This window comes from Octodon degus, unplaced genomic scaffold, assembly GCF_000260255.1.
Source record: "Octodon degus isolate 3935 unplaced genomic scaffold, OctDeg1.0 scaffold00093, whole genome shotgun sequence".
Taxonomy (NCBI): Eukaryota; Metazoa; Chordata; class Mammalia; order Rodentia; family Octodontidae; genus Octodon; species Octodon degus.
The window spans coordinates 6,902,860-6,922,776 of NW_004524669.1; the positions used below are offsets into that span (position 1 = coordinate 6,902,860).

At 39.1% G+C, this 19,917-nt stretch overlaps 1 protein-coding gene and 1 pseudogene across 1 annotated transcript in view; one reads left to right on the forward strand and one right to left on the reverse strand.

The window, feature by feature from the left end:
• The first annotated feature begins 1,066 nt into the window (after positions 1-1,066).
• The window catches only part of Nckap1l (NCK associated protein 1 like), a 66,318-nt gene continuing 47,467 nt past the window's right edge, over positions 1,067-19,917 (forward strand). The window contains exons 1-3 of the mRNA XM_023722808.1: positions 1,067-1,275; positions 2,319-2,429; positions 3,145-3,237. Coding sequence (XP_023578576.1) covers positions 1,174-1,275; positions 2,319-2,429; positions 3,145-3,237 — 306 coding nt within the window. The 5' untranslated portion in view covers positions 1,067-1,173. The remainder of the gene's footprint in view (positions 1,276-2,318; positions 2,430-3,144; positions 3,238-19,917) is intronic.
• Positions 16,779-17,373, reverse strand: LOC101580518 (annotated as a pseudogene).

The window sequence follows — 19,917 nt, forward strand, 5'->3', positions numbered from 1 at the left end:
CACAGCTGGCACAGCATGCCTGGGGTTCTAGGGTCGATACAACGTGAAGTACTAGGTATCAAATCTGGGTTCTTGCACTTGCCAGGCAGTCACTTATACTGCTGAACTATCTCCCCAGCTCAATCCCGTTTTTTTTTTTTTTTTTAATTTTATTTATTTATGTGTGAGTGTGTGTGGCCAGCTCAGCCCACCAGGGGGCGGGGCTGGCTGGCATGTGGTGCTGGGGATTGAACCGCGGTCCCTGTGCCTGTGCTTTGCTAAGCTTGTTCTAAGTAGGTGCTTTAGACCACTGAGCCATCTCACCAGCCCTCAATCTCAGTTTTTAAGCACCTAAAGTACCATTATACTACAGCAGTTGTTCTCAAATTTGAGGTACATTGGAATTCCCTGGAGGGCTTGTTAAATTGTGGCCCCACCCCAGAGTTTTAGATTCAGTAGGTGTAGGATGTGGCCAGATAATTTTTATGCCTAACACATTTCCAGATAATATGTTGCTGCTGAATAACACCTTGAGAATCACTGTACCAGAGCCTTGGAAGGATGTAAATATTAGGCACAGTTCCTGTTATTAGGAGCATATGAGGTACTTAAACCAGACACCTACCTAAAAATATACCAAAATACATACACATGCGTGTATATTTTTGCAATTTACAATGTAATATTTGCCATTGGATAGGGTAGATAGAATTTGATATGGGTTCTTAAAGATGATGAAGCCTAAAGTTCAGTAGACACAGCCACATTCTGGATGGGGACATAAAAGGGAAAGTGTAGCAAGGCACAGGTGGGGTGGTAGATACCTTGTTGGTCTGATACAGAACTTTGTCCATGACATTTTTGGGGGGCAAAGGCCAAAAATACTGGTGCCACACTCTAAAGAACCTTGAAAGCCTGTTCTTTTCCCCATCACCACCCACTTCACAGTCAAACCAAAAGACCCAGAAAGAGGAAGTTTCCTCTGCTGAGTGTGCAAGAGGAAGCACAAGGAGGCCGAAAGGGCCCGTGAGCCCTAATGACTGCTTCACCCGTGAGCCAATTGCAGAGGCAACAGGAAGACCTGTGCACCAACCAGGCTGGGTTCCTCCGCCCAGAGGGTGTCACCATCAAACTGAGAGTATTTGGAGAGAGCAGACGCTGCTGTTTGGATGCTCCTCTCTCTCAGTGGCCATCATGTCTTTGACTTCTGCCTACCAGCATAAATTAGCAGAGAAGCTCACTATCCTGAATAATCGAGGTCAGGGGGTTCTCATCCGTATGTACAACATCAAGAAGGTAAGTAGGGGCCACAGGACCGGTACTAATCATTCCACTGCCAGTAGGGCAGGGATGCCTGAGGCTGGCAGGTCCAGAAGTTAGACTCCCTCTACTTTTCCACCACCGTGACTGGCCTTCAGTTGCTCAAATGGTGTAGGCCAGACAGTTCCGGAGGCAGAGCGAGGAGGCTACGTTTAACGGTTCCCCTTTCTAGGTCTAATTCTCACTCCAGGAACAGAGCTTGTTTTCTGCTGGGGCTGAACATTAGGGTTGAGGGTTGTAGGGAGAATAATTCTGAGTCATTTAAGCAAAGGTTTAAAATTCTGGCTCTCATATATTGCTGTTCCCCCAATGCTCTTGAGGAGATCTAAAAATTGAATCTCTGCAAAAATGCTTTCATGGAAGCAGTTTCCTTAAAGGAAAACGATACTTAGGTTTTTAAAAGCTAGGAGCTTCTTGAGGTGCTTTATCTTAGGCAACTCATGCTGTTTGTGTATGCTGTATAGGATGAAAACTGTGAAACTGGGAGAAACTGGTGGCAAGGGGAGGGTTAGGGGCTGGGCAAGTCCAGAGGAAGTGAAAAGAGAAAGATGGGCAACTGTGGAACGTCCTCAAAGAGATGGCAGGATATGGGGGAAAGAACTTTTGTGCATTTTGTAACAAATCACTAGGAGCATGGTTTCTCCGTCTTGATGGCTCCAATAAATGCCCCTTGGCATGAGATATTTATATAATGGACAGTGCCTTACACAAACTCTAACTTCTGAGCAGCCGCTTGCTCACTGCTTCCGGCTTCAGTTGAGGGGCAGGGAAACAGCTTCCTCTTTGTGCTAGGGCCAAGCAGATGTTAAGCTTTACCCTGCAAGAGAAGATTCCCAGGTTGGTATTTAGCTCTTATTTGGCTCACTGTCCTGGGACTTGTTTTGACCTACTCTCAAACTGTCATCATTAATTCCTAGACTGTCTTTCCTAAAAGAGACTGAGAATGAATGATGTAGGAAGAAGTATGTTTCTGAGGGGCAGGAGCAAGGGATACAATATAGTGTGATTTATCTGTGCAGACTTGTTCAGACCCCAAGTCCAAGCCACCTTTCTTGCTGGAAAAGTCCATGGAATCATCCATCAAGTACATCAACAAGAAATTTCCCACCATAGATGTTCGAAACAGCACGGTAAGAACTCAGTCCCTCTTTCCTCTTATCTCTGAAATAATTCTGTGCTTAGATGGATCGCCTGTCCTCTAGTGCTTCTCTTCTAATTTTCAAAGGGAATGGAGTAGCCTTCTTTCAGTTTTCTTAGGTTCGATCACAGGGTTTCAGGTTGGAATGGAGATCTAGATCTTGAGAATTCAGAGATAGGCTGGGAGGCTCTCAGGGCGAGCCCGAGTAGAGAATTGCCCCTTCCTCCACCGCAAGATTCATGGGAGCACCGTGCTTGCAGAGGAAGACAGCTTCCCAGGCCTGCAGCACAAAAATATTTCGCTGTTGCTTCTGTTTCCTATTCAGTGTTGCCTCACCTCTTGTCTTACAGTTATGCATCTACTGGAGTATCCCTTACTTTCTTTTTATTAAATGTTAGCCGTAGATGTCTCATCTATATTGCCAGTAGCATCTTCTCACTCTGCTTCTTTTTATTTTTATATAAATAGTAAGCCTCTGCAGCTGAATGGGATATTGAGATTTCCTCTAATTTAGTCTCCTGTGTCTGGTCAGAACCACCTGCAAACATACTGCCCACGTAGGCTCCCAATTTAAAGGAAATATTGGAGCGGTTACAGCTCCTGTCAGTTTGTTTCAGTTCTCTAGGCCTGTTTACGTTTTACCCTTGTTTTACTATGATTGTCTTTTTATTTAGCATTTTGTTGCTGTTGTTTTGTGTTTCTCTCAGCAACACTTAGGACCTGTACATCGAGAAAAAGCTGAGATAATCAGATTCCTCACCAACTATTACCAGTCATTTGTGGATGTCATGGAATTTCGGGTGAGCTGTCTCTAGACCAACTTCTCAACATAGTGTGGTCTTTTAAAGGCAATTCTTTCTTTAGTAGCTGTTCATTTATATGAACCTTTATGTTCCTATAATAGATGTTTTAGTAGACATTAATTTATATAAACATCTTAATACAGATACTTTTTAAAAAATATTTATTTGGTATAGGGTCTTGCTAATGCAGTTCGGGCTTGTATTGATCCTCCTGTCTCAGCCTCCCCAGCACTGGGATTACAGGCATGCACCAACACACCTAGTTTCAGGTTGGGCAAAGATCAACCAGGGTTGCAGGGCTGGCATGGCATGTGGTACTGGGGATCAAACCCAGGTCCTTGTGCTTGCCAGGCAGGCACTTAGACCACTGAGCTATCTCCCCAGCCCCTTAACACAGATTCTTGAAAAAATAAGAGACGTACACACAGTGGATATTGAAGCTGTAATGGAAGCAAATTGTGGAATAGTATATGATACATCATGTTTAAATTTTTTTTTTGTTAAGACAGGGTCTTGCTATGTAGTGCAGGCTGGCCTTGAGCTCACTTTGTAGCTCAGGTTGGTCTGTACTCTCAACAATACTCCTGCCTCAGCCACCTGTGTACTGAGATTACAGGTGTGAGCCACCATGGCAGGCTTCATATTTTTAATTTTGGTACTGTAGATTGAGCCCAGGGCCTCCAATGTGCTAGGCTTTACCACTGAGCCACACCTGGTCCACTTTCTTTTCTTGTTCTTTTCTTTCCTTCTCCCATTCTCTTGTTCTCCTCATTTTCTTCCCATTTCCCAATATCTATTATATATTTATGTCTTTCTTCATAATTTCAGTTTCTCACACGAGAGAAACAACATGTGGTATGTCCAATTCATTTCACTTGAGAGTCTTAAGTTTTATCCATTTAGCTAGAAATATTGCAAATTTATCTTTTTTACGGCAGAGTAGTACTCCATTGTATAAAAAACCCTACATCTTTCTTCATTCATCAATTGAGGGCATTTGGGCTGTTTCCTGTATTTAGCTATTATATACTGTGTTGTTATAAACATGGATGTGCTTGATACTTTTAATTCTTTTGGGAAGATACCAAGAAGGTGAATAGTTGGGTCAAATAGAACCTTTGGTTTCAGTTTTCTGAGGAATCTTCACACTGATTTCCACAGTGGTTGCCCTAGTCTACACCCCCACCAACAGTGGAGAAGAAGGGTTCCTTCTTCTCCACACCACAGCAGCATTTGTTATTGGTGGTTTTCTTGATAATAGCTACTCTTTCTGCAGTGAGATGAAACATCAGCATTGTTTTAGTCTGCACCTTGAATGATCAATGGCGTCGAACACTTTCTATGTATTTGTTGTTTCTGCTTCCTCATCTGAGAAATGTCTATTCATTGTCATAAATTCATGATGTTTAAATTTCATGCCCACTTAAACTTTTTCTTTCTTTCTTACTTATTTATTGTGGTATTAGGGATCAAACTTGGGACCTTGCATTTGCCAGGCAGGTGCTTATGCCACTGAGCTATAGCCCCTGCCCTAAAATGTCCATTTTTTGATTGGATTTTTAAATTGGGGTGGTGGTGGTCTGAGTTTTAGGAAAATGAATGCTCTCTTAAATGAAATAAGGGAGACACACATGTGTAAATATCGTATTGTTTCTCAGATGTGAGAAACAAAGTGTAAATAAGAACTTTATGATAAGTATCATGAAATAGGAAGAACATGTTCAAATGGGAAGGAGAACAAGAGAGAGGGGAAGGAGAAAGGAAACAAGGGAAAAGTATAGAAAAGAAAGAGGAAAAAAGGAAGCAAGTAAACAGTTTTTGTAAATGGAGAGGGGAGGAGGGGTTAAAGGAAGATAAAAACATGAGTCTTATCATGTACAGGTATAATTCTCTATGATGAACGGGATTATTATGTATATCTAAAAGATACCAATAAAATCTGATTAAAAGTAAATTTGGGGGTCTTTTTTTTGAGTTCTTTATATATTCCAGATAGTAGTCTTTTGTCTGAGGAACAGCTGGAAAAATGTTTTCCCCACAGTGCGGGGTGTCTCTTCCCTCTGTTGGTGCTGCTGCTGTGCAAAAGCTTTTTAGTAAGATGAAATCCGAGTTGTTGAGTCTTTGTGGTATTTCTTGTGTTAACAGGATTTTGTTCAAGTCTTTGCCTTTATGAGCATCTTGAAGGGTTCTGCCTATTCTATCTTCTAGTAGATTTAGCGCTTCTGTTTTAATATTTAGATCTTTGATCCATTTTGATTTCAGTTTAGTGCATAATGAAAGACCTGGATCTGGTTTTAGTTTTTGGCATGTGGAAAGCCAGTTTTTTCAGCACCATTTATTAAAGAGGCCATCTTTCTTCCAGTGAAGATGTTTGGATAGGGTGGCTAAGTATATCTGGAGTATTTTCTGTATCTTCTATTGTCCCATTAATCCTCAGGTCTTTTTTTTTTTTTTTTTTTCCAGTACCACTCTTTTTTTTTTTTTTTTTTTTTTTTTAATCACAGTAGGTTTGTAGTATAATTTCAAGTCAGGGATTGTGATGTCCTCTACCTTGCCTGTGTTGCCCAGAATGGCCTTTCTATTCTAGCTCTCTTCTAGTTCAAAATGAATTTTGGGATTTTTTCCCCCTCTAATTCTATGAGATATGCTGTTAGAAATTTGATTGGGATTACATTAAATCTATATAGCAATTTTGGGGTTATGGCTATTTTTACTATATTGGTTCTTCCTACCTCAGAACAAGGGATATCTTTTGATTTTTTTCTGTTATCCTCACTGATCTTTTTCAGAGCACTATAGTTTTCAGGGTAGAGATCTTTTATTTCCTTTGTTAGATTGATTCATAGGTATTTCATTTTTGGGGAAGGTATTATCAAAAGCATTGTTGGGCTGGAGAAGTAGCTCAGCAGCATAAAAGCCTGACTAGTAAGCACAAGATCATGAGTTCAATCCCCGCACCCCCCCAAAAAAGGCATTGTTTTTCTAATTTCTCTCAGTGAATTTTTTTTATTTGTGTACAGGAAGGCTCTAACACTGAGCCACACCCAGCTCATTTTCTTTTCTTTTGTGGGGGAGGGTACTGGGAGTTCAACTCAGGACCTTGTTGTGCTGCTGAGCTATATCTCTGACAACGCTATTGATATTTGAGTGTTGACTTTGTATCCAGCTATGCCACTGAATTTGGTTATGGCATCTACAAATAGTGATAATGTAACTTCTTTGTTTCCTATTCTTTTTCTCCCTTTCCTATTCTTATTCTTTTTATTTCTCTTTTATTTTATTTTAATTAATTAATTTTATTATTTTTTTCTTTTTTATATATTTAGTACAGGTTCTACAGGGTCTAACTACACAGATCAGACTTGTAGTGATCCTCCTGTTTTCAGTCTCCAAAACACTGGGATTACAGGCTCACGCTACTATGCCCAGTCTCAGTCACAGTCTCAGCCTGCCCTGGGAGTGGGGCTGGCACAGTGTGCTAGGGATCCAACCCTAGTCCCTGAGCCTGCCTAAGCAGGTGCTTTAGTCCACTGAGCTATTTGGCCCACCCTATTTCTCTCTCTTGTCTAACTGTTCTAGCCAGTGCTTCCAGAACTGTATCAAATAGGAGTGGTGATAATGGACATCCTTGTCTTACTCCTGATTTTAGTGAAAGCTTTCAATTTTTGTCCACTTAGTATGATGTTGACTGTTTGTTTGTCATAGATACCTTTTATCAGATTGAGATAAAAATCACCTATTCCAATTTTCTGTAGGGTTTTTGTCTTATTATGAATGGGTGTTAGACTTTGTTAAATACTTTTTCTGTATCTATTGAGATGTTCGTTTGGGTTTTGTCCTTGGTTCTGTAAATATGGTGCATTAAATTTGATTATTGTGTATGTTGAATCATCTCTGCATCTTTGGGATGAATCCTACTTGGTCATGGTATATAATCCTCCTGATTATTTGGTACACTTGGTTTGCTAGTATCTCATTGGGAACTTTTTGTGTTTATGTTCATTAGGGAGACTGGCCTGTAGTTTTCTCTCTCTCTCTCTCTCTCTCTCTCTCTCTCTCTCTCTCTTCCCATAATTTTATTGAGAAACAAATAGCAATGAGACAGTTTCATATCAAATTGGTAGGACAGTTTCAATAATTAACACATTGCATACTGTCTTCCTAGTGGTTATTTGCTGTACAAGATGCAGACATGATGTCCTATTTACAAACACTATTAGAACAAATCCTCTATTCATTAAGAGAATGTAACTATGTATCTATCCTAACCATTTTGAATATACAGATACAAAATGCACATTCATCTGTATCCCCTTTTTTTGTTTAGTTCCATCATTTCAATATTATAGGTGTGTTAACTTAGCAAAATATTCTAAAAGAGTCCAGTAGTCCATAATAGTATTGGGGAACAGCTTTGATATTTAGTAAAATCTATGAGTCCACTGCTTTCTGATCAACCTTGCACTGCTCTGAATTCTGGCATTTTTCTTTCGCAGTGTTGAAGATATTACTGTTCTTGGTGTCTGGGCTTCTGCAGCTTCTTTTTGAAGTAAGCTTCAGTGAGGTGTCTGGGGATTTTCACATTGCTCTATAAATTTTAAGAAGTGCAATCATGAGTATCAAGCCACTGGCCAGTGTTTTAGGAAAACCACTCTCTTGCCTCTGTGGTAACCAGTGAGAATGATCAAGATGGTCCTGAGAGTGATGCTAGCTCCCAGTGTCATCATGTGCGAACTGAAATTGTTTTTTTGCTTTAGTTTATGCCACAGCTCAACAGCTTCTGGGGGCACACCTTCAGTAGGGTAGTATCTAGGTATTTGGTGAGGCTTAATCACCTGGGTACCATCATTCTTATCACCAGCTGGTTTTGTGACAGTAGCAAGAACTTCTTTTTCTTCTCAACCTTGGATTTAGCAACTGAGTACTTTTTTTTTTTTTTGTAGTTTTCTATTTGATTTGGTTTTTCTCTGATTTTGATAACAGGGTAATATTTGCTTTGAGGCAAGCGCTTATTCTACTGAGCTATCTCCCTGGCCCCATGTTTGCTTTCAGGATAAATTTGGGACTATTGCTTCCCTTTCAGTTTCATGAAAGAATTTGAGAAGAAGTGGTAGTAGGTCCTCTTTAAATTTCTTGTGGAATTTTTTTTTTCTTGTGGAATTTAGAAAAAATTCATCAGGGTTTTTTTGTTGGCAGGTTTTTTTTTTTTTGTATTTAATACAGGGCCTCACTGCACAGATCAGACTCATTGTGATCTTCCTGTTTTTAGCCTCCCAAGCACTGGATTACAGGCACGCACCACCACACCTGGTCTTATTGGTAGGTTTTTAATTACATCTTCAATTTCATGGATTGGTATTGGTTTATTTAAAATTTTATATCTTTTTTACTCAGCCTTGGTAATTCATAGGTATCTAGGAGTCTCTCCATTTCTTCTGTGTTTTCCATCTTATTAGAATACTGGTTCTCACAGTAGATATTGATGATCTTCTGAATTTCTTCATGATCTGTTGTTATTTCATCCTTTTCATTCTTTTATTTTTGGTGCAACTGGGGGTTGCACTCGGGCCCTTGCGCTTGCCAGGCAAATGCTTATTCTATTGAATCATCTCACCAGCACCCTTCATCCTTTTCATTCTGAATTACATGGATTTTAGTCTTTCCTTTTTTTTTTTTTTGATAAGGTTGGCTAAAGGTTTGTTGATTTTATTTAATTTTCCAAAGAACTATTTAATTAATTGATTCTTTGTATAATTTTTTTAGTCTCCATTGCATTGATTTCTACTCTGTTATTATAATTTCTTCCCTTGTATGAGCTCTGGGCTTGACTCACTCTTCTTTTATAGATGCTTGAGGTTTTATTTTGACTCATTCTGTTTTACTGATATGGGAATTTACTGCTATAATTTTGTCCTTGTAGGACTGCTTTCATTGCATCCTGTAAGTTATGGTATGTTTTATTGGCTTTATTTCTTAATTGTAGACACTCTAATTTTTTCTTTAATTTCATCTGTGACCTTTTGTTTCAGAGGGTATTATTTAATTTCCATGTTTTTAATGAAGTTTTTGTGTTTTCTTTTGGCATAGATTTCCAAATTGATTGTGCTATGATCTGATAATATGCAGGGGATCATTACAATTCTTTGTATTTACTTAAGCATTCTCTCTCTCTCTCTCTCTCTCTCTCTCTCTCTTTTTGGTGGAACCAGGGATTGAACTCAGGCCGCCCTTGTGCTTGCCAGGAAAGCGCTTATTCTACTGAGCCATCTCCTTGGCACTTAAGCGTGTCCTATGAGCTAGTATGTAGTCTATTTTGGAGAATGTCTTATCTGAAGCTGAGAAGAATGTTGTGGGGTTGTGGGGTGAAACACTTTGTAGACATTTACCAAGTGCTTTTGTTCTAAAGTTTGTTCTCTCTCTTTTCTTTCTCTCTCTCTCTCTCTCTCTCTCTCTCTCTCTCTCTCTCTCATCACACATGACCTTGTACTTGTTGGACATGTGCTGTGCTACTGAGCTATATCCTCAACTCCATTACTTATATTTTATTTTTAATGTATTTACTACAGGGTCTATAGGGCCTCACTTCACAGATTGGACATGTAGTGATCCTCTTGTTTTCAGCCTCCCAAGTGCTGGGATTACAGGTGTGCACAACCAGGCCCAGTCTCAATCACCATCTCAGTGTGCCCCGGGGTTGGGGCTGGCACCAGGCATGCCAGAATCGAACCTGGTCCTTGTGTCTGCCTAAGCAGGCACTTTAATCCGCTGAGCTATTTGGCCAGCCCAACATTTTTTATTTTCAACACAATTTAAGTGCCAGACAAATAGCTCAGCGGATTAAAGTGCCTGCAAGCAGGTGCAGGGGCCAGGGGTTCGATACCCGGGCCTGCTGTGCCAGCCCCACCCCAGGGGCACGCTGAGAGGTGATTGAGACTGGGCGTGGTGGCACACGCCTGTAATCCTAGCACTTGGGAGGCTGTAAACAGGAGAATCACTATGAGTCTGATCTAGTAGTGAGACCCTGAACACCCTGTAGACCCTTCCCTAAAATATAGAAAAAGAAGACATTATAAAAATGATACACTAGAAATGATACACAGTTTCAAAAAACCCAAGATGATAGATATTCAGCAGTGATTGTTATATTGTACTTTGCTGTCTTCAATGTAGTTGCTCAGATTACCAGATATAGGCATGTAAAATTGATTAAAGTAAAAATTTTAAGCATTAACTTCTACCTTCAAAAACCCAATAGAGAGCCTGGGAGATCACTCATCAGTGTATGTGCCTGCCTGGCAAGTGCAAGATCCCAAGTTTAATCGCTGGTACCAAAAGACATTAAAAAAAAAAATAGAGATAGAAATGTTACCTATTGATGACAGAGCCTTCTGAGGACATTCCAGGTTGTGTGCATCCTGTGGTCGGCTTGGGAGTGTAGTGATCACACTTCCAGAGAGGTGTACCTGGCATATGCTGTTGGTTTTGACTGGAGATTCATAAACATTTTAAGAGAGAAAAAAAAATTAGTAGTACAGTCATCTTAGCTGATTTGTGTGTATACATACATAATTTTTCCTTCTTTTTTTTTTCCTTTCTTTATCCCAATCCTTTTGCTCAGTTTCTTTTTATTTTACTATATCTATTGTACCTTTCAGATTTTATATACTCTTTCAGATTCTTACTCTAGGGAGAAGATATGATTTTTATACATGTGGATCTGATTTATTTCACTTATGAGTATAGATGCTAGTTGCATCCATTTACCTATAACTACCTTGTGGATAGCTAACTGGCGGGCAACTTGCTACACCCAGCTGAATTTAACTAGCATGGTGCTGGGTGCTGGAGGCCCACCTGACAGTTGTTGACAGCAGCATAAAGGCAGAACAGGAGAAGCTGCCAAAACACTGTTAAGGGTACTGTTCTGAAAAGCTGTTGGAGCTGTTGGAAGTTGCTAGTTCTCTTGGGCTGTCCTGCTGGAGGACCTTGTCATGCTGGCTTTCCCAACAAACTTTGGAGAAGCTTGGGTCCTCATCTTGAGCATCGATTCTTGGCTCCAGAGGGAAAGATGGTGCATTGCTTAGCCTCATGAAGCTTGTTGCATTGGCTTTCCTGTTGGGAACTTGGCTTTCCTCATTGCTGAAGGAGCTTGGGACCTCACTGTTGCTGAGGACAGCTGTGGTACTTTTGGGGGTCTCTGGTGCTTACCTTGACTGTTGCTTCCTAGATCCCTCAGCTTGCTAGCACAGACCCTTTATCCTGCTGGCATGAACTTCCTAGTTTGTACCATTAACCTTTGGGCCTTTCCAGCATATATCCATACAGTGGGCCTACATGAAACTTTGTTGTGGGCTGTAGACCTCCTGTTGGACTAGTGGGAGGCATTGTTATGAGTTCTAGGCCTTCAGCTAGACTCTTTAGTATTTAATGTGTGGATAGATTTCATTTCCTTTGTAGTATGTGATGCTTGGGTGATTCATTATAAAATACTATTACAAAAGATGTCCTGTACTATATTGTTTACCTTTCAAAAACCCAAACCCCCCAAAAAAAACCAAACCAAAACAAACAAAAAAACCCCAAACCATAACAAGCCTCAAGTTTGTCTTTCTTTATATATGAGTAATACTCCATTGTCTAAAAATATCACAGCTTTTTAATTAATTCCTTAGTTGATAAGTATTTGGGTTGTTTCCAAGAGTTAGCTATGACAGATTGTGTTGCTATAAGCATAGGTGCATATATATTACTGTGGAATGTTTTTAATTCTTCTGGACAAATACCCAGAAATGAATAGCTGGGTTGAATGGGACTTCTAATCCTAGTTTTTTGAGCACTGGTCATTTGAGAAATGCAAATTAAAACACTACTGAGATTCCATTTCACCTCAGAAAGAATGGCTGTCATAAAGAAATCAACTAATTAAAAATTGTGGAGAGACCATAGGGAAAAACAAACCCTTCTCCACTATTGGTGGGAGTGTAGACTGGTACATCCTCTATGGAAATCAGTGTGGAGATTCTGCACTACAATTGTATTAGTGTACTTTTCATTTTTTATGTCTATTAATATTTTATCTAGTTGAATTCACTGGTATTTTGTGCATATGTATTTGTGATTGTTATCTCTTCCTCTTGTATTTTTCCCTTTGTTTTTTATTTTTTTCAAACTTTTATTGACAAACAGCAATGAGACAGTTTCAAATCAAATCGGAAGTACAGTTTCAACAAATAACACACTGCATATATTCTTCTTAGTGGTTAATTGCTGTACAAGATGCGGACTTGTGATCCTATTCACAAACACCATTAGAACAAATCATTCTATTCATTAAGAGAATGCAACTATATATCTATCCCAACCACCTTGAATACACAGATACAAAATGGACATTCATAGGCATACCCCATTTTTTCTAAGTTCCGTTATTGAATATTATAGGTGTGTAAACTCAGCAAAATATTCTAAAAGAGTCCAGTAGCCCATAATAGCATTGGGTCTTCTGTTTAACTGGCAATGTCAGAAATTATTGACCTGAGTCCCCCACAGCTCAACATAACAACATGGCTTTACTTCCTATATTTCGTCTTCATACTTTTCTACTGGATGGTTAAGACCAAGGTAAAGTAGGACCTGTGCAATAAGAGTTGTAGCTTTTTGGTCTGAGAAGGTCAGTGAAATGCCCTCAGGATTTATCCTGAGATCCTGTACCTCAGATTGTAGAACCTTTGTCAGTGCAGCCATGTGGGTGAGTCATGGCCATTGCTTGGCCAATGTGCTCTCTGTGAAAGCCTGAGAGAGTGTCTTCTCCCCATGTGACTCTCCTTAGGCCCACTCTATGTCATCGATCACTTTCCTCTTTGGCCCCATAATCTTCTTGATCAGAAAATTTGGGACACTACCGAGGTATATGACATTACAGTACAAGTTCTCATATGTCCTGAGTCTTAATTGACCTTAGAAGGTTAGGGCCAAAATGTTGGCTTTCCTTGTAGCCCTCCTTTTTCTCTAATTTTGGTCTGCAAACTTAGATTGTTAACCATCCAGAAGACAAGCTTATTGTTATTATCAAACGATTTAGGCTATCAAGTATTTTTCCCTTTACAAGGATATAGTAACCTTCTTTGTTTCTTGTAATCAGTCTTGGGTTGAAATCCACTTTGTTTGCAAATAGTGTAAGCCACTCCTGGTTTTTTTCTGGGTTCCTGTGCATGGAATATTATTTACTGTCCTTTGGCTTTCAGTCTATGGCTTTCTTTTTTAATATATTTGGTACAGAATCTCACTACGCAGCTCAGACTTCTAATGATCCTTCTGGTTTCAGCCTCCCCAGTGCTGGGATTACTGCCTGGTCTTAGTAGCCTGGGAGCAGGCATGGCATGTGATGCCAGGGATCAAATCCCAGTCCCTGCACTTGCCTAAGCAGGCGCTTATATTGTGGAGCTATTTTGCCGGCCCTATGAATTTGTTTTTGAATTATATGAGTTTCTTGTATGCAGCACATTGTTGGATCTTGCTGCTACTTTTTTTTTTTCTGTGCCGAGAATTGAACTTAGGACCTTGAGCTTGCCATGTAGGAGCTTGTGCTGCTGAGCTATATCCCCAGCTCATTCTTACTGCTTGATTCATTGTACCAGTCTATTTGGATTAGTGAATTGGGAACATTTACATTGATGCTTATATCTGATATGTATTGATTCATTCTTGTCATATTTTGTTTGGTTCTTTTTTTTTTTCTTCCTCTGTTTAATTACTTGCCTTGCCTGGTAGATTCATTCTGTTGGGGTTCACAGACTTATAGAGCCTGAAGAGGCTTGTAGATCTCTTTCTAGAGTGTCTTTCAGAACATTTTGGATTGCTGATTTGGTGGTCATGAATTTCTTCAGGTGTTCTTGCCTTGGAAATATCATATTTCTCCAGCAATTTTGAAATAATAGTTTTGTGGAGTACATCAATGTGTGTTGGAAGTTTTTTTTAGACCTTGAAATACTTTACTTCAAACTCTCCTTGTTTTGAGGGCTTGTGTTGAGAGGTCCCCTGTGATTCTGGAGGGTTTCTTTAGAGGAGATCTGTTTCTTTTTTTCTAACAGCTTTTACTATTCTGTTCTTGTGTCAAATCTCTGGAATCTTGACCATTATATGCTTTAGTGTAGAATTATTTTGATCATGGATAATTGGAATTCTAGTTGCCTTACTTATCTGTACAGATGTCAAATTATTCTTCCATGTTGTGAAATTTTCTGTGAACAGGTTTTTAATGTCATTTGTGCTATTTCCTGCTTTCTCATTGATCAATCTTATGTTATTTTGTTTTGCATCATCATCTAGCCGCTATTGCAGTGCCTGAGTTGCCTAAGCAGGTGATTTAGTCCCCTGAGATATCTTGCTGGCCCCTGCACTATCTTTTTGGAAGTCTCTTGATATTTTAATTCTAAAAGGTAGATAAGCTTATATCCATATGGTGTTAGTATATGGAAAAATTTTTGGAATATTGTATATTAAAATGTTAAAAGTCACTAGTTTTGCTTTTAAAAATTTTATAGAGTACAAAATAGTACTAAAACAGAAAAATTACAAGTGATACAGAATTTCACTTAACAAAGTAATATGAATTTCATAGTATTTGTTGTAATGCATAGTACTGTCTTCCAACCAGTTATTCATATTACTAGATATATACATGCAAAATTAGAAGAAAAAAGAAAAAATAGGAATATGTAAGAAATTAAGAAGAGAAAAAGAAACAATTAAAAAAAGGAAAAAACAAGTTAAGCATTATCTGCTCCTTTCCATTGCAGGCTGGTCTTGAACTCTGGGCTCCAGTGATTCTTCTGGGTAGCTGGGTCTGCCAGCATGTGCCACTCTGCCTGCTTTCTTTTTTTCTATTTTTTTGTTGTTAGTGACCCCTTTAATGTATATAATTTAGTGGTATTAAATACATTAATAATGTACAATGATCTTTTCTTGTTGTAAAACTGAAATTATGCACTTTAAGTAACTCCTTGTTCCCCAGGAGATTGCCATTCTACATTTGTTCCTATCATTTTGGGTACTCTGAAGTGCTTTATATAAATGGTACCTTTTGTCTGTTTGTGACTGACTTGTTTCACTTAGCAGAATGTCCCCAAGTTTCACCCATGTTACAGAAAAAGGAAGACTTTCCTTCCTTTCTAAGGTTGAATAATCTTCCTTTGTATGACTATATTACTTTTGCTGACTTAATTATCTGTCAGTGGTTCAGGTATCTTCCACATTTTAGCTGTTGTGAATAATGCTGCTGTGTACATTGGATATTCAACTATCTCGTTTTAATTTTTTTGTAAATTTTCTATTTATTTGGTACACGGTCTTGCTGTGCAGCTTGGACTCATAATTGTTGTCTTTGCCCCCCAGTGCTGGGATCACAGGTGTATGCCACAACATCTGGTTTCCGTGGTCAGCCTGGCACATGGGGCCAGCATGGCATGTGGTACCGGGGATCAAACCTGGGTTCTTGTGTTTGCCAGGCAGGTGCTTAGACCACCAAGCTATCTCCCTGGCCCCTCAACTATCTCTTTATGTCCTTGCTTCTTCTTTCAGGAGTATATTCAGGAAATAGAGTCAAGTGTGGTGGCACATGCCTATAATCCCAGTACTCAGGGGGCTGAGGCAGGAGGATCACTATGAGTTCAAGACCAGTCTAGGTTGCATAGTGAACTCAAGACCAGCATGAACTATACAGGCAGACCTTGTCTTAGAAAGAAAGAGAGAACAAAGAAAGATAGATAGATAGACGTGGGATAGGTAATTCTGCTTTTAACTTTTTGAGGAACTTCCATAGTAGTTATACCATAATATATTCCACCTACACTGAACAACGTATATAATTTCTCTCTATTTTTTTCCTACCACACTCATCCCATTTAATTTCCTGTTACATGTGCTGAGGAAACCCAGAACATCAGGTCCCAGGGCAGCAATGCTCTGAGGTTCTAGCTCAGGACCCCTCTTTGTGACAGATTCACACACACATATACATCCACACACACCACTAACCCAGGCAGTACACATGCATGCACATGTGGCTAGAGATCCAGGAGGCAGAATGGGAAAAGGAAGCACTGATCAAGGATATGCCATCGACTAGAAATTGGGGGCTAAGATAACCTTTCTGTTGCAGGCTGAATAGGAGTCAAAATAAAAACAGAATACAGACTGAAGACAGGATGCTCAGACAAGAGGCTGAGTAGATGAAAAGGGAAAGATGCAGGAGGAGTTTTGGGAGAGCAGCCTTACAAGGGGAGGCCTGTCTTTATTGGGAACTCAGGCAGAGAACTTGTGACTCCAGTGCCATACTGAGACTGAACGAATATGCCTCAGCATTTCCTGTGTCCTGTGCCCACTCCCAACATAGAGGGAAACCAAAACCCCCACTCTCCTCCCTGCCCACTGACACTCTTAAGGTCTTTAGCAAGTACTTAGAAATGAACCTGTTCTCCCCAACACACACAAAATGTTAGGTCCGGCATAGGCCAAAATCAGGCCAAGTACAAGAAACTTCAGTAACTCTTGTTGGTAGAGCCAAAGCCAGAGAAGCCCATCACAGCTACCATCTCATCCTCCTCCTCAAATGTCAAATCTTCCTCAACTCTCCTCTTCTTTTCCTTCTGTTTCTCTTTCTTGTATGCGTTAGCCTTCTCTTCCTCTTCTCTGAGTTCCTTCATCCTTTCCTCAAAGTCATAATCCTTCTGTTTCTCTTCCATCTTTTTCTTGTTGATCTCAAAACATTTCTTCACCTGATCCAGGGTAGAACGTTTCACCCGCCTAGACAGGTCCAGGTTTCGCTGATATTTCTTTCCATTAATGTGATCCAGGAAGTTGATGGAGTCTTTCACCACACAGTCACAGACATTGCAATAATATCCTCCCATTTAAGACTGTGGAGTGGTCTTTGTAATGACAATTGTCTTTCCAAGCTTGGATTCCAAGTCCACTTTGTAGTCCCTGTGCTGCAGAAGCTCCTGCTTGACTGGCTGCACTGGTTTTCCATCCTTTTCTGTCTTCCGTAAGCCTCTTCTCTGCAAGCTTCTCGTATTCATCTTTGTCCCACTTTTGGTGAAAGTCCAAGTTTTTTGTCCCGCTGCCTGATGCCATCTTCCTATATTCTTTAAAATAAAAAATAAATCTTTATTTTAGACTGGGCATGATGGTACTCACCTGTAATCCCAATGCTTTCAGAGGCTGAAAACAGAAGGATCACTATAAGTCCGGGTCTGTACAGTGAGACCCTGTAGACCTTGATATATATATATATATTTTTTTTCTTTTTTTTTGTACTAAATATATTAAAAAAAAAAACCCACAACTTTCTTTTCTTTTTTCTGCTTGCTTGCTTTCTTGCTCGCTTGCTTGCTCTCTTTCTTTCTTTTTTTCCTTTGTTCTTTCTTTGCTACAGGGTCTTGCTATATAGCTCAGACCCATAGTGACCCTCCTGTCTGAGCCTCCCCAGCACTGGGATTACAGGGTTGTGCCACCACACCCAGTCTTGGTGGCCAGCACAGTCCATAGGGCCTGCATGGCATGCAGTACTAGGAATCAAACTCAGGTCCATATGCTTGCCAGATAGCCACGTCAGATCATCGAGCTATCTCCCTAGCCCAGTTTCTCTGTATTCTCACCAACTTTGTGTGTGTGTGTGTGTGTATGTGTGTGTGTGTGTGTGTGTGTGTGTATGTGTGTGCTGGGGAATGAATCTTCCTGTGTTAGGCAAGAGCATCACCTACAGCCTTGTGGACCGATTTGTATTTCCTTAATATTTAGTGACTCGAGCACCTTTTCATCTTTTAACTGGCCACTTGTATTTCTTTGGAGAAATATGTATTTCAAGTCCTTTGCATATTTTTACATTTTTTTGTTGTATAGGAAAACTCCTTAAACTCAGGATTTTTGCTTTATTTAAAGTTTTTTGCTGTGTGTCTTTGTAATACAGAACAACACGATTCATTTTGGTGTAAGCCTAGGTAATATTTTGGTTGTTTTCATCCCCATTACCTGCTTTTCCCTTTCCATCCATTCCAAATGTTAAAGTTTGAAAGTATTTTCCCCAACATTTTTTTAGAAGCCCACTAAAAGTTTCAAGAGTAGCAGAGGTTGATTTTTCAAATTTGAAAATCTGCAATCTGAACTTGTCCAAAATCACAAATGGAAAATTCCACATCTGATCTCTTTTGACTAGTAGTAGTCAAAATGTAGGCATACTAAAAGTATTGTATAAAGTTACCTTTAGGCTATATATATGAGGTACATATGAAAAAATAGATAAATTTTGGTTTTTGACTTGAGTCCCATTTCCAAGATTTATGTACATGCAAATATTCCAAAATCTGAAAAAAAAATCTGAAATATAAAACACTTTTGGTTTGAAGCATTTTGGATAAGAGACACTCAACCTGCCTAAGGAACATTGTTCCATTCTTCTGAGTTTCCAAATTGTTAGTATTTTACCACATTTGCTTATCACTTTTTTTCCTGACTTAATTGCTGATGACATGGTATTTTCTTCCCAAAATATTTTAGCATACATCTGCTAAAGGTAAAAATATTTTCTTGCATAATGTTAATAAAATGATTATACTGAGGAAATACTACACTGCTTCAATGCTGTCAGTTAATGCTTAGCCTATTTTACATTTCTCCAGTTGTCTAAGGATTGTATGTTGGATTTAGTTTTTTTTTTTATCTTTAATTTAGAATAACTACCAGCTTTTGTTTGTTTCTCATGACTGACTGTGAGCTTTTCCAAAGAGTCTAGGCTAGTTATTTTTGAAAACATCACTGAATTCGAATTTATATAGTGAAAAGTTTTTGATAGCCATATTATATAGGTGAAATTCTTTTTTTTCCTTTATTTTTTTTGACAACTCATACAGAATTTTACTTAACAAAGTAATACGAATTTCACAGTATTTGTTGTAATACATGGTATTGTCTTACAACCAGCTGTTCGTATTACCAGATATTGGAAGAAGAAAAAACTGGAGCAATGTATAAGAAATTAAGAAAAGAAAAAGTACAAACAATTGAAAAAAAGGAGATGAAGCTAATTAGAGCATTGACTGCTTCTTTGCATTTCCATTTTTTCTTCTTTTTAAAAATTATTTATTTATTTATTTATTTATTTTTTTGTCCTGTCAGAGGTGGAAATTCTTTTTTTGAATAATAAGCCTGCCTATAATCCCAGCACTGAGGAGGCTGAGAACAGGAGGATCACTATGAGTTCTAGCTGCATAGTGAGACCCTGCACAAAAACAAAACAAAACAAAACAAAACAGCATGTACTATTTTTGAAAACATAAAAATCATTTAAATTATTTAGTATAATGTGCTTGGATGGCAAATTGATGACTGCGTGTGGTGATGCATGCCCGTAATTGCAGCTAATCAGGAGGCTTAGAATTGAAAGCTGAAGGCCTGGGTTGGTGATTGTGGCTCAGTGGTAGAACACTGGTTTTTCAAGCACAAGGCACTAGGTTCATTCCCCAGTACACACCCCTCAAAAAAAAAAAAAAAAAAAAAGACAAAAACCTCTAAACAAATGAATAATGTGCTTCAAAAGTCTCAGAAATTAATTAAAACAACCAAGATACCCATCACCTGAGGAATGGTTGAAAAAGATGTGGTATTTTTACACAATGGAGT